General features: G+C 42.0%; 1 protein-coding gene across 4 annotated transcripts in view; it reads left to right on the top strand.

Moving 5' to 3' along the window:
- The first annotated feature begins 9,141 nt into the window (after positions 1-9,141).
- The window catches only part of Nr1h4 (nuclear receptor subfamily 1 group H member 4), a 53,865-nt gene continuing 37,772 nt past the window's right edge, over positions 9,142-25,234 (top strand). For 2 of the 4 annotated variants that reach the window (XM_051206329.1, XM_051206328.1), the window contains exons 1-2: positions 9,142-9,270; positions 24,170-24,538. In XM_051206329.1, coding sequence (XP_051062286.1) covers positions 9,204-9,270; positions 24,170-24,538 — 436 coding nt within the window. In that variant the 5' untranslated portion in view covers positions 9,142-9,203. Of the gene's footprint in view, positions 9,271-17,332; positions 17,471-24,169; positions 24,539-25,234 lie in introns of those variants that run through there. The other 2 variants (XM_051206327.1, XM_051206326.1) reach the window with 1 other exon arrangement.

Here is a 25,234-nt window from a genome sequence, read left to right as displayed (position 1 = left end):
GTACATCCCCAGCGTCTTCCTGGCTATTTCTTATTGTTCATGTATTTTCTGCCAACAGAGATGGAGCTAAAAGACAACACGATGTGACTGTCCTGAGTTCTAAGCTGTATAGGGACACAAGCATCATCACACAAAACTACCTCTCTCCTTCCCTCCCTCCCTCCCTCCTTCCCTCCCTCCCTCCCTCCTTCCCTCCCTCCCTCCCTCCCTTTCTCCCTCCTCTCCCTCCCTCCCTGACTCCCTTTCTCTCTCCCCTCTCTCTCCAAGTCTAACCCCTTGGATCTCCACTTTGAGTTATTTCTTCCCTTAGTTTCCTCTTTCCAATTTTGTTCATAAGGAAATATATGTTTTTTTTTAACTCTTCCTCCACTTTGTACATTTGTGTCACGATGACATTAATATAGCACAGAGTGCAGGATAAAAGATAACACAGTAGACTAGTCCTAAGAACTCTAACAGGGTCCTGATGATTCAAAGTAATATATGTGTGTAGAAAATGAGTCTTTTTTAATTCTTGTTTTTCATGAGGAACTCCTAACACAATATTGACGTGGGTTGAGATGAACTTCCTAGTCTCAGTGAACATGGGGTAACTTGAGTCTCTTACTAAAGGTCTTTAAAAACTTATTGTTTGTTATGGCCATGTAGTGTGGTAAGGCACATGGGCTGTGTGGAGGTCAGAGGGCAGCCACCTTTATATGGTTTGCAGGGACTGAATTCAGGTGGCCACGCTCACACAGCAAGGCCTTTATGCTCTGAGCTATCTCTCCCACCTGAATCTCTTTCATTTGAGTTACTGTCATCAGCTGAAAGGGATGAGAAACAGCATAGCTCTGCATTTGGAAGTCTTGTGGATGTATTTGACATGGTTATCTGGATGCTATGGTCAGTAATGCATTTGTCATCTCTCAGGGAGAAGAGTCCCAATGAGGAATGTAGCCGACCAGAGGATGCCCCATTGTTTGGGGCTGAGATTGCCCTGATGGACAGGAAAACAAACAACTGTCAGGTGCTCGAGAGCTGTGGGAGCTCTCAGAACACACACCAGTTCACACCATTGCAGGCCTAGAGAATCAAAAACTGACTCTTGTCCAGGGTTGGACACAGCAACATCTTCCTAGTGTACTTGTTTAGAAGCATCTCGTTCTCATTTCTGAATCTAGGGTCATGATTAGGTGTTAGGAGACCTATATCCTTTGAGGACAAATTTAAAATGTATACAGTGTACAGAGAAAATTTAATCTGTAGAATATATAACACCAAGAGAGAGCCTTGAGGCAAACTGTGATATTTGCCAGATAATGACAAGTTAAAACAGGTCCATCAGTGCATGAAGTATGCACCACTTTGGTGAGGAGGCAGATGGTAAGGTCTCTCTGAGACTGTTTGGAGGCCGATGGAAGCTGGGAATCTTCTGTTCCAGTTTTCCTTGAACCTGAAACTTCTCATATCAAACATTTATTATTTTTAAGTATGCATTTTATGTTTTCTTTCCATGGAACATTCAAATTTTCATTCCAGCACAGAAATGCTGCACAATTCTAAAAAAAAAAAAATAATTTTACTTTTATTATCTTGAAATGCTTAACTTATTTTGTGTGATCCTCTAGATTGAGCACAGGGTCTTTTTCTCATTTGTTGGAAATAGATTCTTTTCACATACAGTATATCCTGATTATGACTTCCCCTCTCTCTGCTCCTCCCAGTCCCCTCCCCATCTACCCTCCCCTCCGCATCAACTCCCTTTTTGTTTTTCATTAGAAAAGAACGGCCTTCTAAGAGATAACAACCGAACATGACAAAATAAATATAATAAGATGAAACAAAAAGCAACATCCAGGGTGATGTTGGACTCAGCACCCCAACAGGAGGAGCACAAGAGTTAGAGACGCACTCGGTCTCACAGTCAGGAGTCCCACAAAAATGCTAAGCTGAAAGCTGTAATATCCACACGTGGTCCCACGCAGGCTCAGTGCTTGCTGCGTCAGTGTCTGTGAGCTCATATGCACTTGCTTAGTTGGTTTAAAAGGCAGTGTTCTCCTGGTGTCCTTCATCCCCTCTGGCTCTTACAGTCTTTCAGTCTTGTTCATGGGATGCCCTGAGCTCCGAGGGGAGGGATTTTGTGGAGACCTCCAATTTAGTCTCTATATAATATGAGGCTGTGGGTCTCTACATCTGTTCCCATCTGGTGCTGGAGGAAGCGTTCTGGTGATGACTGGACAAGCCACCGATCTATGAGTATAGGAGTCATTTTATTAATACATTTCTTAGACCAGTAGTGTTTAGTTTTGCCCCAGGTTTCTGGGCTATCTGTATCTAGTATTGGGATCTTGGTTACCATAGCAGTGCGAGGCATGGTTTCGTCTTGTGAAGTGAGCCTTAAGTCAAATCTGATACTGGTTGGCTATTTCCACCAGTTCAAACACAAGGTCTTATTCCTGCTGTGCTATCATTGAGCTGCACTTCTACCCTCTAAGAATTCTCTCAAAGATATAAATATGCCTGCTTATAGTATTCAAACATACAGTTGACAAATTGGAAGACATGATGCTTATCTCAGAGAATTGACACGCCTTGGTGAATTGAGGTTTTAGAGAACGTTATAACAGTGTAAACTAAGGCTAGGATCTCTCATGATCTTCTCCAAACCCATTCTCCTTGGCTTCCCTCTTTCAGTGCTAACGTTTGCCACAGTGCCTCAAACTTCATAATGGTTCCTCAATGCAGCCAGGCACAGCGTGTTTGTCCACTCCACTCTCCATAGGCATTTAAGTGACTTTCACTTTTCGCCATTAGAAACTGTAGTTTCTGCACTGAAACGGGAATCTTTGTGTCGTGGGTTAAGGATTCTTTAGGGAGAGTGCCTCTGAGTTAGAATTGCATCTTCTTCAAATGGGCACTGTTGAACAGCCCTCCCAAGAGACTAGCCACCACACCCCCACCAGTGCTGTGTGAGAATATTCACACACCACTATCCACAGTCATTTCCTCATCTTTGAATGCTTATCAAACTTAATATGCTTAGGCAATCTGATGAGTAAAACAGTGTCTATACAAAATTTTAATTATTCTGGTTAATTAGTTTGATTGTGTGTGTGTGTGTTTATTGATCACTTGTGTTTCCACTTTGGCCAATTCCCTTTTGTATTCTTTGCCAATTTCTGCCTTGGATTGTTTATCTTTTCTGATTTTATTTATAAGAATTATTTATATGTTGTTTGTTCTAATGTTTGGCTGTTATTTGTGTAAAAAAAATTATCTTCCAGTTTCAGACATTTAGCTTTGCTTATAGTGTTTTAACTTCTGTGTCTCATGTCAATGTTGCCAAAGTTATTATTCTCCTACTTGTAGCTTAGTAAATTAGTCCTTAGTCCCCAATATCCTAAAGATAGTAATGCAACTTCCCATTGTTCTGTCAAATAGTTTTGATACATTTTGAAGTCAAATCCATTTGAAGCCGCTCTTCAAGATTAATGATAAATAAAAATCTTTGTTTTACTCTAAAGTAGTAACTGATTTTTCTGATACAGTTTCTCAACTGGCCATCCTTCCATTCCTCTGAGCTCAGAACACAGTTCCTATATCCATTCCCAACAAGTCATTCCTCATTCTAATGGCTACACTTCTCCTCTCTCTCTCTCTCTCTCTCTCTCTCTCTCTCTCTCTGCTTTGATTTACTGACGTGTACCACATATATGCCTGGCCCTCATGGAGGTCAGAAGGCATCAGATTCCCTAGGAACTGGAGTTACAGATGGTGGTGAACCACCACATGGGTGCTGGGAATCAAGCTCAGGCGCCCTGCAAGAGCAACAGGCACTCTTAACTCTGTTGTCAACCAGGGGCAGGTACAATCACCGTGGAAACAGCCCCGAGTGTGTCTGGCAGGGCATTTGCAGAAAGGTTTTCAGGAAAAATAACTCTTGTATTAAGTTAGCAAGGCTCTTAATTGAGAATGACTGAATTAACACAGCGAGGGTGCTGGTCGCTCTGCTCTGCACTCACCCCATGCCAGGCAAGAGTGGAGAGTGGGAACCGAGGTCAGAGTGAATGGGAGGAAGTTTAGATGCTTCTGGTCTGTCTATGCTTGTATGCTAATCCTTTCTTTCTTCCTTCCTTCCTTCCTTCCTTTCTTTCTTTCTTTCTTTCTTTCTTTCTTTCTTTCTTTTTCTTTTGTTTTGGTTTTTTGAGCCTGTCCTGGAACTCGCTCTGTAGATCAGGCTGGCCTTGAACTCACAGAGATCCTCCTGCCTCTGCCTCTCGAGTGATGGGATTAAAGGTGTGAGCCCCCGAGGCCCGGCTGTCTGTGTTAATTTTACCCTTGGTCATGTCTGTGTAAAGAAACACGTGTGATGGGAATGGTAGGTTCCTGATGTCTGGGCTTTTATTACTGACTTCAGAAACTCCTTCTTAGTCTATTATTTGCATAAAACAGTTATCTGTGTCCCTGGTATGTTTGCCCCCTTGGGGCTGTGCTATGTTACCTGCCTGACGCCTGACATGTTTGCATTTGCTCTTGTATGCCAGACTACTTTCTTTACTTGTGTTCCCTGTCACAGAGAAGGAGCCTCCTATTTCTAGAAATACTATGAGGCAGGGAAGGCACAGTGTTGACTGAGTGATGACAAGCTATAAGTAACATTAAACTCAACACAGAAAATGTTACGTGTTTAAAATCTTAAAGTCTCCAGAAATTAAAATAAAATTGTACATGTGTATACATAGGGAAAATGGTATTTTAGTGGCCCCTTCTGCATGAGGCAGTTTGATTTTTCCACCTCTCAACTGCCTTGCCTTGCAACAGGGTGCCTTTGCTAGGCTACCAGCCACTATTTTCATGAACCAAATAAATCATTTTTAATTTTGTAAGTTATTCAGACACGGGTATTTTGTTATAGCTACCCAAAACAAACCAAGACATCATGCACTTGTGCAACAACTTCCAAAATTGAAGAGTTTCCTTTCTAAAAGCCCCTTTAGGAGTTAGTGAGCCCCGTAAATTAGGTTTGAGTGAATGAACCCTGCTAACTGTTTGCAGCTGGACAGCTCTCTTGCTAGCTGATCAGGGAGAGCAACACTGTGGGCCTCCAGTGCGCAGTAATCACTCAAGTGAAGCAGACTCAGAGGAACTGAGATTTTGCTTGAGGGGCCCAGTGATAAATGATATTCAAAGGCTTGGGATAATAGGAGAATGTGATCATCATGCCAATTCCCAAGAGAACACGCCAGATATAATGGAATTTGGCAAAGCTGTGCAAGCAAACAATAAACACAAGATAGTTTAAGCGAGCCAACATTTCTTTGGGGACTACTATGTGACAGTCACTTGAGTTTAGGATACCATGTTTATATGAATATACAGTGGAATGTCTAGGAATCCAAACAAAGAAGAGTGTATCTATAAAACACTAGAGAGATGCAATAAGCTGTGGGTGTATGGTTTTTAGCCTTAAGAACAACATGCAAGGCCAAAACAGTAGACGCCATGAACAGTGGCACATCTGTGGTCCTAGCTACACAAAACAGGAGAACCCTCAAGGCCCAGGAGTTCAGGACCAGATTGGGAAACATATTGAGAATTTGGCTCTAACCAAATTAAACAAAACTGTAGAAGTAAAAACAGGGGAGTTACAGGGAGAAAACTAAAGTCAGAACCAGCATCAAATGGATACATTTGGGTTGAAAATGAGGAATAATTCACAGCACTGTGTAATATTCTCTTCTAGCAACAAGAGAAACCGAAATAGTCATTGCTTAAAATGGGAGCAATAAACAGTCTATAGACACACATGATGGGAGATGTCATTCTGTAAATATGTTTCTCTTATTGGTTAATGAATAAAGCACTGTTGGCCAATAGGAAAGCAAGATAGGCGGGACTAGGAGACTAGGAGGAGAGAGGAAAGAGTAGGGAGGAGGTTCAAGATGGAGGACTGAGAGAGAATAATTCCGGGGTCTCTCTCCGGTAAAATAAGACCACGTGGAAATACTTAGATTAACAGAAATGGGTTAATACTTAAGACAGAGCTAGCCGATAACAAACTAGTAACTGGCCTACAGCTTTATATCAAATACAGGGTCTCTGCATGTTATTTGGGGACCAGATCGGCAGGGAAAACATACTCATAACACACACACATATGATCATTTGAGGTACAGAACTCCTATGTGTGCTTTACATATTATGTTGGATGCGTATTTACACAACTGATAGCTAACATAGTTAATATTGAATTTCTTTAGTTCTAAATTGCCTTGCAAGTATGAATGAGATTTTTGTGTTGGGTTCAGCATTTCCCGGCTTATTCCTTTGGGGCCTCCAGCTCCCTATCAAAGCCTGTCTTCTCAATCATAGTTCCCAAGAACTTTGGAAGCACCTGTGTTTTTTCATATGCGTAATCCTCCGACTTCATCTTCCATTACATTTTTTTTTGGTACCCCCAGAAAGAACATCACTCACCCAGAAGTCATGACTGCACTGCCTGGCATTTCTCCAACTTCCCCCAGAAAGCTGCTGGGCTCTCATGGGTTCAGGGGTCCACTATGATATATGGCAGTTATTTGAGGATGACAGTTATGTTAGTTCCATTTCTGTTGCTGTCATAAAATACCATGATTGACATCAAGTAAGGGAAGAAGGAGTTTATTCTGACTCACAGTTCCAGAAGAAGGAGGCTAGGGAGGTATGGCATCGGGGGCTGGGGCAGAGGAGACCATATCACCAACCAAGGGGAGAAAGCAGAGAGAGGGGGGAAGGGAGGGGGAGGGGGAGGGAGAGAGAGAACTGGAAGTGGGCAAAGTTATAAACTCTGAAAGCCCGCCCCCAGTGACATACTTCTAACAAGGCTCAACCTCCTAATGGTTCTGTCACCCCACAAATCACTCCACCAGTTGGGGACCAATCCTTCAAGCACATAAGCCTGTGGGTGGGCCTTTCTCATTCAAACCACTAAAGCATGGAGATGAGCTTGGCTTCCTCTCCATGTTGGAGTCTGTTGAAGGATCTGCTCTGACTTTCAATGCTTCCAAAGAAACTTCCTTCTCATCCTGTGCTGAGAAAAAGTTCCCAAGCGCACAACACATCTGAATTGGCCATGTTGCACCTCTCCTATGACCTAGACTTTGCTTTGGGGTGAAGGACAAGGCCCTTGGTGTCCTCTAACTTAGACTGGGATGTCATCTAAGAGTCACTCATCTTCTTTTACGTGGGTTTGATAGTCCAGTTTTTCTAAAGTGGTTTACCACTTGGATCAAGTTTGTGGATTCTCAAGGTAGTCCCAGTCCATGTCTGTTCAGAAGCTCAGAATTGCTTATCTTTAAAAACTGCCCTTAAAACAGTATCTTCTGCCAGGGATGAGGGTTCATATCTGTAATCTCAGTAGTCTGGAGGCTATGAGTTCAAGGCTAGCCTGTGTTCCACAGTGAGTTCAAGGGTAGCCTGTGTTCCACAGTGAGTGTAAGGCTAGCCTGTGTTCCACAGTGAGTTCAAGGGTAGCCTGTGTTCCATAGTGAGTTCAAGGGTAGCTTGTGTTCCATAGTGAGTTCAAGGCCAGTCAGCTTAGCAAGCGTAGTGAAACCCTTGAAAAACCAATCAGCCAGCCAACCAATCAATGAAACAAACAAACAAAAAATTGCCCTTCTTCATCTACCTACTTGTCTCTTGTCACCAAATGGATTAGAGCATGCTATTTTGGGCCTTTAGAATCCAAGTTCATTACAAAGTATAATCAGCTGAGTTGTATGGCCACTTTAGAGATACCTGTTTCTCATTAAGCTTGCCATCATAGACCGGGGATGCTTTTTGGCCTTCATCACTTTATCCCAGAAGATCCAGCCCAGAGTTTACTGTGGAGTAAAGCACTCAACAGATGTTTGGTGAAAGCATGAACAAATGGGTGAGGCTAAGAGGTCCCTGTAGGCCACCTTCAGATCTGAAGTCCCCTTCTGTTTTAGCTGGGAAAGACACGGGACATTCCATGAAATGAATATTTGTCTAACAAAACTCTGATATTCTTTTTCATGCTAGAAAATATAAATATTTAGAAAAATTATTTATCAGTGGAGACAGTACAAAAAGTTTAGAAAGTCATTCTCAGCTGAGGGAAAAGCTCTGAAGACTTACATTTTCACTGTCCAGTCTCTACATTCTCTCCCTAGTGAGGTAAAAAACAGAAGGAAGGAAGGAAGGAAGGAAGGAAGGAAGGAAGGAAGGAAGGAAGGAAGGAAGGCAGGCATACAGAAACAGCTCAATGTGGAAACTGCTTCCCTTGGATACTCTAGAAATTCCTTCGGAACAAAACTTCAGACATTTGGGTGAGATGTACCATTATTTCTCTTAAAAAAAAAAAAAAACACTACTTTATATGTGTGAGTGTTTTGCTTGTATGTGTCACAGACAGATATAACCCACCATGTGGGTACTGGGAACTGAACCCAGGTCCGCTGCAAGGGCAGTGAGTGCTTTTAAGGGATGAGGCATCTTGCCAGGCTCTATTATGTATCTTTTTTCCTTACTTCCTTTTAATTTTGGTTTTACCCTAGTCCAATGTAGAGCTAAGGTAGACATTAGAGTGAAAAATGCAAAGTCCTTCAAACTTTCCCTAGCAGGAAGAAATCAAGTCTCTCTTGGTGGATCCACCTATGAATTTGGACCTATTGACATAATATATAATCAGTCAAGGAAATTACAATAAGAAGTGCCGTGAAGCAACTATTATTTATTGACATGCCCACATTCAACTTTTAAATATAGTTAAGGGAATAAATCAAAGATGATCCCTTTCTTAATTAAAGCCATTAAATTTGTTTCTGTTTTTCTTTCTATATATAAAAGAAATAGCCAAGTAATGCTCATGCTTTTAATCCCAGAACTTTGGAGGCAGAGGTAGGTGGATCTCTGAGTTCTATGTCAGCTTGGTTTACAGAGAGAGGGCTATACAGAGAAACCCTGTCTCAAAAAACCAAATAAATAAATGAATAAAAACATAACCTATATGTTATCACATCCTGTCTAAATCTTCCAACTATTGAAATTTAAATGAAAAAAAAAATGGCATTTGCTTTCCTACCTGTTTCTCTTGAGCAATTCCTGACCCTATATTACAATCATGAACTCTTCTATGTATTTGCCTTTCAGGGTTCTTATTTGAAGACCTCCATCACAGAAGTACAGTCTCAAATTGAAAAGTTTGCGTGGTACCCAACATGAATCTGATTGAGCACTCTCATTTACAGGCCATGGATGAGTTTTCTCTTTCTGAAAATGTGTTTGGTAAGTTGTCGGAGTCAAAAACTAAGTATCTCAGAAGAAAGCCTTGGTAGTGAGTTCACGAAAATGATCTCGCTTCTTTTAAGTACTCAATAAATGTGAACTCTTCGGCCAGGTTGGACTTCGGATTCATTGAACTCAACGGTCTCTTTTGTTTATAGATGAGGACTGTCAGTCTCCAGGACTTTGTGAGTTGCCAAGGCCATGCAACTAGATAATTAACTGAGTGGGGAGTAGAAACGACTTCCTGATCTAGAGTGAATTCTAGTATTATTATAGCAGGCATTAAAGCATGAAATCATAGTGCTTATGGCTTAATATGATACCTATCAAAGGCTGAAGTTACCTAGTACCCTGTGGTAGGTTCCTCCCAGCATGTCTCTAGTACTGGGGGATCTGTGGAACTGTCATGATTAGTCATTTAAATTAGGTTGAGGACAAACTGTACTCAGTGATTTTAAGTAGATCTGTAACTAGATGACACCATAAAATGATATATTGCTCCACTTTACGCATTTATGAGAAACATCTAAGTATAAAGAGTTCAGTTGAGAACATTAGCAAATAGTCAAATAAGACATGTTTTGGGTGGGGTGGGGTGCTTTCCTGTCACTTTTTAAATGAATTATTTCTGTCTACTAACCTTGCCTGATGGCTAGATTGCTCCTAGTTCCTATCCAGCATTATGTAGACCTTGGTAGAGTGTGACAATGGAAAATGGAAACACTTGAAATCCTACCAGCGTCAACATGTTAAATCATGATCCCTTATATGGTGTCAGACATCTCTAGCAGATACTAGCTATTGTTGCTCTATTACCTACTAGCCATTATCTTTTCCTGTGTGGTGGAGACAATTAGTCCGTTTCCAATCAGGGCATCAGCACTTGCATTAACTACTTATACATCTGCTTACCCATATACAGCATAAGAACATTTAATGGCATCAATTACATTTCATTAATCCTTGAATACTGGATCAATGACAATCTAGTCATAAATAATAGAAAAGAAGCATAAAAGAAACATAAGGGAGAAAGGAGATGTTGACCTCAGAAAGAACACATGCAGCAATAATTTTTTGAGAAGTGTGGGTTCTCACACATTATTATTGTGTCTTATTTCTCCCAGTAGGCCTCCATCCTGTGGGTCACTGTGAGCAATGAAAGGCTGTGCCTCCATTTTTGATCATGTGATCGCTTACTTGTCCTAGCCTACTCTTCTACATTTCCTTAGAAAAATCAACATATAGATAGCTGGATAATTTTTGCTTCACCAATCAGATCTCACAGAGTAATTAGGATTATAATTATACATCATAGATGAAGGAAAATTTTACTTACCTTTTTTTTTTTTTTTTTTTCTCCACGAAACCAAACCTACCATTCCCTGCCCTAAAGTTTTGCTATGGTCTATGGAAATTCTCCAGTCTTAACATTACTAAAACGAATCACGTTGAGTTCAGGTTTGCACATGAGGAGGAATATGTAGGTTTTTGCCTACATTTTTAGTCCATCTTTATACCCCAGGTTGATCTCAGAGGGTAAAGGCTAGAAGGTACTGACCGACTAGATGTACCTGCGAAGCATATGCTGTTACCCCTGCTTTTTGTGCTGTGGCTCCCTTAGCTCTCATCATAACATTATGTTCTCACCGGGCAGTGGCGCACACCTTTAGTCCCAGCACTCAGGAGGCAGAGGCAGGTGAATCTCTGCAAGTTTGAGGGCAACCCGGTCTACAGAGAGCTAGTTCCAGGACAGCCAGGGCTATACAGAGAAACCCTGTCTTGACAAACAAAACAAAACAAAACAAACAAACAAACAAAAACAAAGGAAAAAACAAAAGAAGATTATGTTCTCATTTCATTTCCTGGTTCCTGGGAATATGTAGCGCAAGGTGGATGAGCTGCAATGCACAAATGCACAGCTCTTGATTTTGGCTGGAGTCAGAGCTCTCTCTGGCCCCTCTGTTGGTGAGCTGACTGGAACAGTGAAGGACTCTTCTTATTTTTTCCTCCCTAAACTGTAGAGCAAGACCGAAGTATTCCTTCTAAGTCTTCTCCTCCTGGGGCCCCAGTCACATCCAACTCTACACACTTGGGCTAAAGGTGAGAACGGAGAAAGCAGAATCCTTTGTTCTGCTTTTCAGTTCTCTTGTCCAGAAAGCCCTCCCCAAGTTTAGGCTGCGGCATGTCAGTGCAGAGGCTGTGACATGGAGGAGGAGCCCACAGACCCTAAAGCCTCACACTTGCATCTTGAGCTATGACAGAGACCAAGAAACTGATATGTTCAACTGACCAGGGAGGTAAACGCTTTTCAGTGGTCTATGCACTTAAAACCCAGTGGCTGTGTTGTTATAAGAAAAGGTGGATTGTATGGCAAGCGTGTGGGGTAGCTATCATTTCTTCATTCAGATTTTGAGCACTGATGATGACCAGGACATTGGAATAAAGCAACAAACAAACAAACAAACAAACAAACAAACAAAAACAGCAAAGAGCTTAGTGGAGACTGGACTCACAATAAGTATTCCTGTAAACAAATTAAAAAGTAGTAGGAAATAATATGATAATAACTATTAGGAAAATAGGGTGATGCCATAGTGACCGGAAGGCCAGCGAAGGCTTCTGCAGAAGTGACAATAGAGTCAATACTGGAAGCCAAGAATCAAGAACAATCTAGAAGAGAAGAGCAGCAAATGCAGAGGTTTGAAGTCTGGGATGGACCTGGAAGGGTCTTGCCTTTGCATTTTTACTCAGGGCAATAGAAACTCTAGAGAAGTGGCTGTTTATTATGGAGGGTAGAGCGGAATCCCAGCCTTAAGGTATGAGGGAGATGGCCTGCCCTCAAGACAAATCCCTGAGTATATATTAACAGGTTCTGGGGTCCCCAATGACCTTCCCAATGATAGCTTCCAGCTTATTCCACTCTCCAAAGGCTTTGCTTAAGACGAAGGGGAAGTTTCGGTGTCATATAAATAGTTGTTCCAAAAGTTGGAGTCTGGAAGAGGAACACCAGCGTGAGATGAGGGATGAACAGTGTGAGCGGAGGCCCCTGGGGGAATCAAAGTGGGAATCAAGGACTGGGCATTTAATAGCTGCTGTCATTAGCTGAAGGTCCGCCCCAAGGCACCAACTCCTTTACCAGACTACTCCAGACTATTCTTATACTCAAGCCAAACCGCCCTCTGAGGTATTATAAAACACAGCTCAACGTGGAGGTGGGCCAAAGAGCTAAGGCACTAGCATCAGATGAAGGAAGCTGGGACAAACGTGATATAGAATTGCAAGAACCATCTCCCTAGGGGCCTTTAAGCCATTCTGGCACCCTGTCAGACCCACATGGAGATCTAGCCCATCAGTAAACAGATCCCCAGGGATGGAAAGATGAGGAGGCCTTGAGGAGATAAATCTCCTTTCTCCTGGCATAGTCTACAAGCCGGAAACTTGGTCAAAGATTAATTTGATGGCTTAAAATGGGCATCTGTGATGAAAGAAGGTTTTATGTAATTAGTGCACAATAAAAAGCAATAATGGCAAAGTCCATGGCTTTCTGCAGTTCAGCATGGTGAATGGAGGAAGTAGTATATTAACTAAAATGTGTGCTTTATTTTAGTAAGTTTTAGAAACTAAAACCCCCGCAGAACTCTAAAGACCAAGTAAATAGACAAGGAACTGTAATCATGGGGCTGAATAAGCAAAGGTAAGAACAGTCTGGTGCTCCTAGGCCACCACTTCATAGAGCAGCATGTCCCAAACCACTTAGCACTGTGATATCGGACGAGATTCACTGAATACACATGGGGAGAGGACTCATTACAATGGAGACAAATAACACCAGAGGTGAGTGGTACCCTCTGAACTTAAGTTTTCTCCCGTGGAGGACAGGTGGGAAGGAAACCTCATAGCTCATCGCGGGGACAGAATGGGCTGTGTGGGAGAGTGCCTCATAAATGGGAAGGCGTCACAAGAGTCTATGATTAATCTGGAGTCTGCCGTGCACCACATTTAACACTGTTGAAGTGATGAACACTACTCCCCCGCATTGAAGGAGGAAGTGCCATTATCTCAGCATTGTTCAAGGAGCCATCTTAAGGAAGGAGATGCATGCTTGCCTCACCTTAGCATTACAACATTGCTATAGTAACAACAGCTTTGGAATCCCATGTTTCACAGTAATGTTATTTTACCTAATAGTTTCCCCCCAAATCTCCACCCCTCAGTGCAGCCCAGCAAGGAGCAGGAGGTGGATCCCATGTACTCCTGTTGCTACCTTCCACTGCCTTGGATTAGTCCTCTTGCTTTCTATACGCTAAACTATTTAGGTCCACCTTTGCTGGGTATGCTTTGTTTTTAGTTAGCAGACACTCCCCTTGGACTCTGATTATTGCCTAAGTCGTGTGCCTCAATTAAAAGGCTCTTCCAGATGTTCCAGAACCACCCAGATGCTCCAAAGCATAATTAAAATTCTTGAGATGAGGATTTACAGAGTATTTCTGACATTTCATTTCAAGTATTTTTCCATCTCACTGAGTTCACCTCAAGCAAATGCAGTTCCAACTTGTTGGGTGAACTAAAGCTAAAAGTGTACAGAAGATGGAAAACTATGCCTGGCTTGGGCAAAATAAGCCTTGTTTAGCATAACTGGGGATTTTGTTCTTTTCTTCCTTTTTTCAATGCTGGGGATCTAATCCGGGTTTTCACACACTCTACACAAGCTCTCGACCGCTAGCTCTGTTTATTCCCTGTTCTTATGTCTCTCTTTCTCAAATACTGGGATTTCATACTCAGCTGTTTAAAATATTTTTGAAGCAGCCCCCTGGTTCACTTCCATCCCTACCATCTACTGGTCTCTGGCTGAGACACGCGCCTTCATTCTGTGTAAGTTACTGACCTCATTTCATTAAGTAAAGCCCCCTAAAGCCAGGGGCATGGGAAGCACCTGCACTCTATCCACTGTTAACATTAATTCCCCCAGCGCTCCTCTAGGGCACCTACCATCCCTACTGCCCTTTCACAGAGAGAAAGTAGAGTTTTAAAGCTGTCAAACAATCTGCATCACCTCCCTTTAGGTAGCAAGTAGACCGCCAAACTATACGTAGGACAAGTAATCGGACCTGGATGCTTAAGGCTCCCAGCTAAGAGAACACTTCTATTTCCCTACTTGAGGAAGAAAGTCTTCTCAGTAAGACTGTAGCAGAGTGTGCTGGCCGCAGCTCTTCTGCAGGCCAGGGCTTGGATAAGCATTGCCAGCAATTTCTCTGGGACTTCACCTTTCTACGCCATCACAGCAGATGCTCAGCGTACCTGGGTTGGCCCACCATCCACACTGGTCTATGCAATCTGTTGCGTAGTTCCCACAGAACTAGAACATAGCAAGCACTGTCCACACGTGGAACACTGAAATACGAGGTGTACGACTCAAGAGCTGGCTCGATTACTTAAGTCCAGGTGGACACGTGCAGCCAGTGGCTAATGTCCCAGATAGCATACCTTTGCAGGAAAGAGAAAGGGAAAGGGTGACAGGGGACAGTTTGTCATCTTAGGGAGAAGGGAGGGACAGGCTCCATCTTTTGTTAAGAGCATTCTGTGTGAGTCTTCCTGGGGACAGATGGTTTCCTGGAGCCACTGATTGCTTGCTTCTTTTTTAATTAACATTTTTATTAGCATACGATGGTGGTAAGTAATCATGGGTTGCACTGCAGAATCTTCACGTATACATGCTCATGAAATGAATTTTTACCATTTGCATTGCCCATCACTGTCTCCACCCCTCTCCCCAACATTCCTGGGGATACCCCAGTTAGTCTCTCTTTCACTTTCTTGTTTACAGAGTCCTGGGTAAGGGCTTATTTACAGGACTGTGAACTCTGAAGAAAATCTCTCAGCAATCATTAAGTGCCTAAAAAGACTCAGGGAGTGTCCCTGAGAGCACCTTCTGCTCAGCTACCATTATCTGCCCACGGGGTCCTGGGTGGGCACCAGGGCCCTGTTCCCCCATTAGAGATGACGCTGGTCCAGTCTCATGCTAGAGAGCTCAGCTGCTGGAGACCAAGAGTACAAGGGTGGGTCGTGTTCCTGTGACAGTGTCATACCACGCTCAGCTCCTCCCGCCTGCTCTTACGTTCTTTCTACGCCATCTTCTGACCTTGGTACGTCTTCATCTTTCAACCATGGATTCTGACTCGAAAGTCAGGTGTTAATGTCTTCGGGTCAACTCCCGATAAACTATGCACAGATGATTTAACCCCACAGAGTTGCTTTTCATCAGGACAGGGTTGGAGACAGTGGACCTCATAAATAAAGCCCCGAAACATATGGATGGTAGACGTGAAGATCAGGCGAGAGAATATGTAAATACACTCTGTACACTCGTAAAGGCGGTAAGGGAGCCAGCAGCTGGGACATGTGTTATCTTTGTCTCTTGAATTTGCATTCATGTTGATTCTCTCATGAAAGGGAGTGGGCAGGGATATTATTTCTTTCTTACCATCTGTTAATGCAGGCAAATGGGGCCCACAGCAGCTCATACACTTACTTAAGTTACTGTCATGCCTGGTCGTAGTATGTCTGGAATCAGCCGTGAGCCTACCGAGTCCCCTGCTGAAGCTGTCTTGCAAACAAACAAAAACAAAAACAAAGAAAAAAGTAAAAGCAAAACAAAACTCAACAGAACAAAAACTAAAAGCAAAACCCCAAAACAACAAAAGCAAAACCCCAAAACAACAACAACAAAACGGCAAACTCTAAAGTTTGATATTCAGAAATTACATGCAGGGGTTTTTAAAAGGAACTATTTCTATTTAATAAGAATCTAAGCTACAAGTCCAAACTGAGTAGCTGCAATATCAGTACAATGGCAACAGCCACAGTTTTGATATTACTTTATTCAAATTGGATCATTTCGACATTTATTTAGATCAGATATGACTATGAGTTGTGTTATTGACATCCTCCTTTTGAAAATTAGAAAATCAGGGATGGAGAGATGGTTTAGTGTTTACCAGTGCTTGCTGCTCTTGAAGGGGACCCAAGTTTGGTTCCCAGCACCCACCTGATAGTTCACAACCCTCTGTAACTCCAGTTCCTGGGCGTCTGACACCCTCTTCTAGAAGGTTTCTACAGGCACTGGGTCACACATGTGTCACTCATACACACATGCTGGCAAGACACCCATATACATAACCTAAAATAAATACAATCCTTTTTAAATGAGGAAATAAAGGCAGAGAATGGTTCAGGAATGTGTTCGTGGTCCATAGACCTTGTACATGTCAAGGAAAACTGTATTTATTAGATTTTGGGAGGTCACTAAGACTGCATGGCTTAAACAACAAAATGTATTATTGCCTTTGAGTTCTGAAGGCCAGAAGTTTGTAGTAGGGTTGGTTCCTCCTGAGACTTCAGAGGAAGAATGTGTCCTAGATCTTCCTGATTGGCCAATCAATGGCATCTTTGCCTCTTCGCTTCATTGCCCACCCACACATGTTGTTCTGTGTCCTGGTTTCTCTCTCTCTCTGTCTCTGTCTCCCTCCCCCTCTCTCTTTAATAAGGACACAAGCCATATGGATTAACCCTAATTTTAATTTTGATTATCTCTATATAAAGGTAAACCACACAAGCCTTATCTCTAAATAAGGTCATACTGTAAGGTCCTTGGGGCTAGGGTTTCAACACGTGAACTGGGCTGTAGGTGGGGCATAAATTCTCCACATATCACTAGGTAGAAACCCATTTGGCCAGGTCAGTGGGCTTCTAGGGCTAACTGGGAAGTATTATTCATTACTGCTTCTGATGTTACAAATGCATCCTGAGAACAGATGTAAAGATCCATAGTGTGACACTTGATCTCCAACCCGTATTAGAAGCAGTGAACAGACATTTACCCTCTAACATTCTTAAGCTGGGAAAGGGCTCCCTAAAATGTTTATCTTAGACACCAGTTTCCAGCTTACTAGGCAATTTGGCGTTGAGGATTTTCTCATAAACATTTACAAATACTCTGCTCAGGGATGAAGTTAATCAGTAAACCATACAACCTCTGGCCCCTGTCACTTCTTACCTAGTCGCCTTTCAGTTGCTGTGAATAAACTGAGGATGGTGATGCAGTTTCAGGACTTAGAAAATCCCGTTCAGGTTAGTCTTCACCACAGCCACCGGCTGGCAGGATTTGTCCCGGACGTGATGAGCTCGAAGCCCGCTAAAGGTAGGGACAGCCGTCCTACTGCACCCAGGCAATCTGGGGTCTCTGTCAGAGCTTAAAGCCTTCGGGAGGGCCAGACCCGGGAAGACTGGCAATGGGAGGAAGTGGTAGGTAGATTTTTTGTAGTTCGGTGAGCGTCTTATTGGGATAATAGGCCAAACTGGTGCTATCCTTTCAAGTCAGTCCAATGTTAACATTAATGTCAGTAGACAGCTGAAGAAAAAGTGTGCTACTTAACGCTGTGATTTTATAATGCGGAGCCTCAGTCTCATGGAATTTTGACACTTGCTCAGTGGCTTGGGACCAGCATGAAAAAGACAACATCAATGTACCTACCAACAAGTAAAGATAAACTTGTTTAGTGGAATTTTGATTCAGTCACATATGTGAAAGTGTGTGTAAGGGTCATGGGGAAAAATACATTGCAGACTATGGTATGCGGTAAAAAGTAATAAGCAAAAAAAAAAAAAAAAAAAAAAAAAAAAAAAAAAATAACCAGAAAAGAAGAAATATCAATTTCATGAGCTAGTATTGCAGCAGATCACTTATTTCTAGCATTTTCTGGCAAATAAGATAAATGAAAATGTGAGATTTATGTTTAGGATATTTATTTTATCTAATTAAAATATACTTTATAATGAAAAGACAGTATAATATATTACCTTGATATTTCTCAAAAAATAAACTCACCTTTTGAAACTTCCACCAAAAAATAAATGCCAATTATCTCCCCAATAATTACAATGATGTGCATAGACTTGGTGGCAACCCCTTTTGCTTAGGAGTAGTGTTTCAAAGTGGCTGACATTATACTTAGAAATAGAAATTGCTTACACAGCTTGGCAAGCAAGTTTTCCACCCCCTTCTATTTAACACACATTTATTATTTAACATGTATTGCGTGCCAGACATTGTGCAGGGTGCCAGAAATGATAGAAATGGGAATATCATCTAATATTTCCCTCAGAGAGTTCACAGACCAACCCCAACAGGAACGAAACGGAATGTACTGAATGTTGGCTTCATGAAGTACACGCAATTTACATTCCTTGCCTCCGTCCCAGCATATTGCAGCCTCTGACGTAAGAGCACACTGCTCTAGGTTTACAGGGGCAGACACAGAAGCTAAAATAGGCCAGGTGTCTTCCCCAAGTTCACAGATGTAGCAATTTGCAGGTGAAATGTGTCCAGATCTATCTCCGGATCTGTGCAATCCAAACCGGTTTCTCATTACCGCCTCAAGTTTAGCGTGGAAGATAAGGCCGTGAACAGATACGAATGATCATACATGCTAATGCTAAGTGTTATATTAGGAGTGTGTACAGAGGTTAGGAGAGATTAGTTATGCCTGGGGGAACTAGGGCAGGCCTCACAGAGGAGGTCATCAGCTGACACCATGGGGGAAACACCTACACCCCAAGGCCTGGTTCCAGGAACGGCAAACAACTTCACAAATGAAGCCATGTCATTTGGCCAAGAAGCCCTGGCTTAGGAAATACGGGATATGTTAAAGCAAGTTCCCACTCAATTCAATTCTACAAATATGGCCTTGGACATTTGCTGTGCTTAGCATTGTGTCAGAGGTTAATTAAAAAAAAAGGGGGGGGGAATACTTTGCACCACACATAGACACTAACTGAAATTGTAGGAAAGTGTCACTATTAACATGTGGACCTGTTCTCTCTGTTCACAAACTCCCTAGAGAGTTGAATATGACAGTCACAAGCCACATATGACTGTTTAATTTAAAATGTAGATTACTAAGAATTAAATAAGTTTAAAAACTCTCTTCCTGAGCATTACTAACCCCATCTCAGCTCTTTGATATCCTCTGGTAACCAGTTAATGGCTGTCACGTTGTACGTACTGGACCTTCCTTCATCTGTTCCTCTGGAAGAGTCTGTGGAAAGCCAAGGTCTTGTCTGTATGCGGAAGCTGACCTTCTGGGAGTCTCAGACTCCCCTGGAGTTTACCCACATGTTCCTACTTAAGAACCATTTCCTAAACTCTCATGGAGACTCTTGCCCAAAGGGTCCACATTGGGATAGATGAGGTGCAGGGAGTCTCATAGTCAATGTATAGTAGAAGTTGCTCAGGTCCAAGCTTTACAAAGCGTCTGTGTGCGGCTCCTTCCTTTCCACACTGTCTTTACCTCCCCGCTGTGTAGCTGTGCAGCAAACTGTGAAACTCTGAGAACAGAAGCATTAATTTGCGTTAGTGTATGGTACTCTCTTATTGTTTCCCCGTCTTACCCTATCTATCACCTTGGGAGAGCTTTGTATCCATGTGCGCGTGAATGCACATGGAGGTCAGAGGTCAACCTCGTGTGCTTCTTCAGGTGCCGTCACTTGTTTTCCTTGGTTAGTCTGAGTTTTCTTGTGTCGGGGTCTCTCACTGGCCTGGCCAGTGAGTTTCGGGCACCTCTGGGGCTCTGAATTCTTAGCAGGGATTACTAGCAGTTCAGAATCAAGAAGATGCTGGCGCTCACCCGGCTTTTTGACTTGGTTCTGAGGAGTGTAGGTCCTCATGCCTGTGAGGTTGACTTTTGACTGCCTGGGCTGTCTCCAACTCCACTTCGCGTTTTAGTTTAAATGGTTCCTGGGATAAATATGATGCCGGTACCGTTAACTGACCCAAACCGGGACTCTTGTTTCGTGACTATGGGACTATTTGCTTTGCTGAAAAATAATAACTCTGGGGCCTTGAGCTATCATGTGAAGATAAAATGTTAACCATTTCCCCGGGTTCTACAGAACCCAGATTCTGCTATTTTTTTTTTTTTTTTTTTTTTTTTTTTGACCTTGTACTAGTTGCTTAATTTCACCAACCTGTGGTGAAAGGAAGCTGGGCTCAGGGTGGGGGAGGGGGAGACTTGAGCGTTCGAGTTAGAAACCAAAATCTAGTCCAAGATCGACACCAGTACTTTAACTTTTTAGTTCTTTTACATTTTATTTATTTCTGAAATTTTAGTCATATTTGGTAAAGAAATGGACTGGGAATTTGCTTACATTTTATCTTTAATAATTTCATACTGTATTCTTCTATTTTGTACTCATAGACAAAGTGGCTTTACCAAAATCCGCTTGTTTGTCGGATGCACTGATTTTTTTTTTCTTCCTAGCTGATACAAGTTGGGCAGGAAAGGAAGGAAATTGATGTTTGCACAGATACTGCATATTATATGCTTGCTCAGTCATTTCCTAGGTCAGTGTAGAATGTGTTGGCGATATTTAATATGTGACCATTCTGCTTTGCTATTGTAGAAAAGTTGTGAATTCTAATATTCATAAAAAATGTCTTGTGCTTATGAGATTTTAGATAGAAAGGACTAGGAGATCATATATCCTTTCTTTATAGATGAGCAAAGAGAGGACAGTCAGGGTGGTAAGTAGTGGTGTGGAGGCACCATTTAATTAAAGTCAGAACCATGACTCCTTGGATCTAGAGACAGAGGAGACCCCCCAAGCACAGCGGTCCTAGCAGTGAAGTTTGTAGTCAGGTGAACATGAGTGTTAAGAGCTCTGGGGGAGAGTAGCTACACTGAGGGAACAGCCAGGTATAGGGAGCGCATGCAAAAGTCCTGAGACCAGAAACAGCCATATCCGAGAAATGGAAAAGCTGGAACGCGGAAAAGTTGCTGGAAGAGAGGATCATGCACGCCGAGTCTAGCGGGCCTGTTTGTGTTTTATGTGTAAGCAGAAGTTGGAAGCTCAACTACAGAGAGCAGAGAAAGAGGAAGTCATTGCCTCCCACGCTTTTGGAAGCATCTCACACTTGACATGATTCCAGAGAGTTGAGTGTTTCCATGCGTGGGCTTTGAGGTCAGACTCCAATCTCAACTTTAGGGGGGGCTAAGAGTCAGAAATAACTTTAGCAAAGACATTCTGTCCAAAGATGAAAACAGCGTGGAATTGTCCGAAGTTTTAAGGAACAGCCCAGGAAACGCCTTTGTACACAAGAGAAATAATGGTACCTCATCCTACTGAGAATATGCAAATGGGGGAAGGAATTCATAAAAATTTCTGCTACTAGTAATAATGACAATAACACCAGCCATTTGAGCCCTTTGAAGAACATTTTGAATGCAAGGTGCACAGGTCCAGAATCCCTAAGTCCAATTCCAAATTCCCAAATCACTTGAAACCATTGATTTTTTTAAGTTCAGTAAGAATTTCTTTTGGTGACCACAGTTGAGCTGAAGGATACGAAACTCTGGTTGTTATTTATTCTACTCTGTGTGAATATTCATGAAATTCCACCGAGGAAGGCATTGCTGTGATTGCTTCATGCACTTCATATACTGGGTTCTATCCAGTGTCATGGACACACTACACTCTGTTCTGAAATCTAAAAGATCTCTCTCTCTCTGTTCTGTAGATCAAACCCAGGCCAAATCAAGGGGTTCTAAATTTTGTTTGTTTACTCATTTTATTAATTATATACTTGTGCTGGCACATGGTGCACATGCTCGTGTGTGTGTGTGTGTGTGTGTGTGTGTGTGTGTGTGTGTGCGCACGTGTGTATGGGCAAGTGTACTCACCCATGTCAGTGTAGGTGTAGGAGACCAGAAGTTGAAGTCACCTGTCTTCAGATAAGGACACTCATCTCTCTACACCTCATTTTTTTGATTCTGTCATTGAACTTGAGTTGTGTCATTCAAAGAGCCTGGCTGCTCCTTGAGCTTCCTGGACCCTCTCGCCTGGACCGCCTTGGTGCTGGCGTTATAGGGCGTTATCTGGGCTTTATCGAGGCTGCAGAGGCCCTGCCCTCACATCTACCCAGCAGAGGCTTTACCCACTGAGCCCTCCCCCAAAACAGTTTTAGATTCTAAGACACATTTGGTTGTGTTTTCAATGAGCAACTGCAAATCTGTCTATTTCAGTAAGCCGTCAGCAGGCTACTTTATCTAGAAGTTTCCATTTCCAGCTTGAGGTGTGAACACTGAACATCAATGGTTCAGTTGCTTCAAGCCTCAGAAGGGACAGGCTGGAATTGTGCTCTAGGGTAATCAATCTGACAGTGCGTTAAAGAGCCAGATTACTTACACATCATCTTATCTTTTACTTTTTTTTTTTGCATAATTTAAGAATTTTGTTTTCTAAATAGCACAGCTTATGTTTCTAAAAATAGAAGTATCTTCATAACCTACAAGTTTTTGTTACCTAGGTTTTGTATTCAAGCATCTTATTTAATAACAATGCTTTTAGGAAGAATTATTATCCCTATTTTAATGTCATCTATAGTCTTGGGACACTTCTTCCATGTCAAATGTAACAAAGTGTTTGGCATGCATCATTGAAGAGAAACTATGGCTGTTAAGAAAATTCCCATCTGCACAGAGATTGAGTAACAGAGCATGGGTTTGAAAGCAGGTAAATTAATGCTGCTACGTAGTACATTCTTTTCTTAAAATTCCCTTCTATGTTTTAATAACTAAAAATAACATGCCTATTACAAAAAATCACAAACAGTAAAAATATTGTGTCGTTTCTTACCCCAGAAAATATCACCTTGCACACGCACCAGCATCTAGTTTGTTAAGGATTATGAGGAAAGTTGCCTCACCTACCAACAGTGTGTGCACATGCACACTGCATATTATACTTATAGGTATGCACATTTTCTACAGTTCACCTTTTGAAAATAATGTCTGAAAGGGGAAGAATCCCTCCAGTATCACCACTGTCATGATTATTGCCCATTTGAATAGTTTTTGTGTATAAACACTGCAATTTTCCCCAACCACACTCCTATTGTGGAGTGTGTTTCCAACTTCTTTCTTACCATGGGATGAAAATGAATGTTTTAACTTGTATAAAAATTATTTTTTACATGGAATTAAATATTTCTCTAAAATAAATTTCCCTGGCACTGAAAAAAAAAATCAATGCTAGATAATAGAGTCTTAAATACTGGATGACTGTAAAATATTACCCTCTAAGAGTGTTTGTTCTTCCGATGGTTTCCATCATTAAAATCTCCATAATTTGAGGATAAGTACATTGTAGATTTAACTTGAGCTTACTTATCATTTATTTTTAAAAGGAAAACAATTTTGTGGATTTATGAAACAGTTTGTAAAATCTATTTATTTCTGACTTTATCCTTTTCCACAGGCTGTTGAATGTTCTCTTATTAGGTTTCAAAAACCTATTGCATATTAGCAACATGCCATTCAGCTGCCCTCTGTGTTGCACACATTCCCCTGAGGTTATGATTTATCATTTAAACATTCTTATCTGTCCCTCTATATAAGCACACACACAATAAAAATGTTATATATTAGTTATATTTGCAGATAACTTATTTTAAAACGTTAGATTTGTAGGGCTGGGGAGATTTGTAGGCCTAGCGGTTAAGAGCATTTGCTGCTTTCCCAGAGAACATGAGTTCAATTCCCAGCACCCGCATCAGTAGCTCTCACCTGCTTATAAGTCCAGCTCCAGGGGATCTGACACCCTCTGTCCTCCAAGGGCACCTGAATGAATGTAGTACACATATACTCACCCAGGCACACACATGTGCATCAATAAAAATAAATAATGAAAACTTTAAAGTTAATTTTATATAAACACGCTCTTACAGCTTTAGTTTTTATATACGTTCATAGTTTCTATGTCAATAATTTGGAGCTGTCGTGGTGCTCCAAATTCTAGGATGACGACATTAATTGATTCTCGTTTTGTTGACCCTTGTGTTCAGGTGTGCTAACGGAACAGGAAGCAGGAGCTCTGGAGCAGCACCTGGATTTGGAGGCATATTCACCATACAGCAATGTCCAGTTCCCTCAAGTTCAACCACAAATTTCCTCGTCCTCTTATTATTCCAACCTGGGTTTTTATCCCCAGCAACCGGAGGAGTGGTACTCTCCTGGAATCTATGAACTCAGGCGAATGCCGGCGGAGACTGTGTACCAGGGAGAGACTGAGGTTTCAGAGATGCCGGTGACAAAGAAGCCCCGAATGGCCACATCAGCTGCCGGAAGAATAAAAGGGGATGAGCTTTGCGTTGTCTGTGGGGACAGGGCCTCAGGGTACCATTACAACGCACTCACCTGCGAGGGTTGCAAAGGTGAGTGCTTCCTGGTTTTCATTGTAGTAAAATCCTCCCGTGTTGGCTCCTACAATCTCTTGAACCAGGTTAATGTGCAGGAAAATGACCAGATTTATAAATTAAGTATAAATAAAGTACAAAAATATCCCAATGAGCCAATACAATGTGCTAGCTATATGTTGTTATTTGAACTGTCAGAAAAGCGTGGCCTCTTTCAAGTTTGGCAAACGCACTCTGTGCCACATTCTCCATTGCTTTCTCTGAGCTGCATCTTGGTCCACTCAGGGCTCCATTTAGCCTGAGCCAGGGATGTATCGCGCATGTCAAGTTTATCTTTGCTTTTTTTCTCACTGCTCTTGATAATTAAGTCGTATTTCTTGCGGTTAATGAGATCATGGGCACAAACAAACTCTGAGGGCAACTGGTTTAAATGTCAGGACACGATGGTCATTGAGATGATCCAGAGAAGCTATTATTAGTCCTTTAAAAGAGCATTGTAATACAAAGACGCAATAGCAAATTTAATATAGGACCAGTGAGATGGCTCCGTAGTTAAAAGTGCTCGCCAACAAGTCTGATGTCCTGATTCCTGGCACCCGCATGGTGTAGGAGAGACTCTTGAAAGTTGTCCTCTGACCTCCACACGCATGTCATAGCACGTGCATGCTACCCCCATAAATAAAAGAAAAAGAGCATATATAAATAAAAATAAAT

This window comes from Phodopus roborovskii, unplaced genomic scaffold (assembly GCF_943737965.1).
Source record: "Phodopus roborovskii unplaced genomic scaffold, PHOROB, whole genome shotgun sequence".
NCBI classification, from domain to species: Eukaryota; Metazoa; Chordata; class Mammalia; order Rodentia; family Cricetidae; genus Phodopus; species Phodopus roborovskii.
This window is presented reverse-complemented; position numbering and strand designations above follow the sequence as displayed.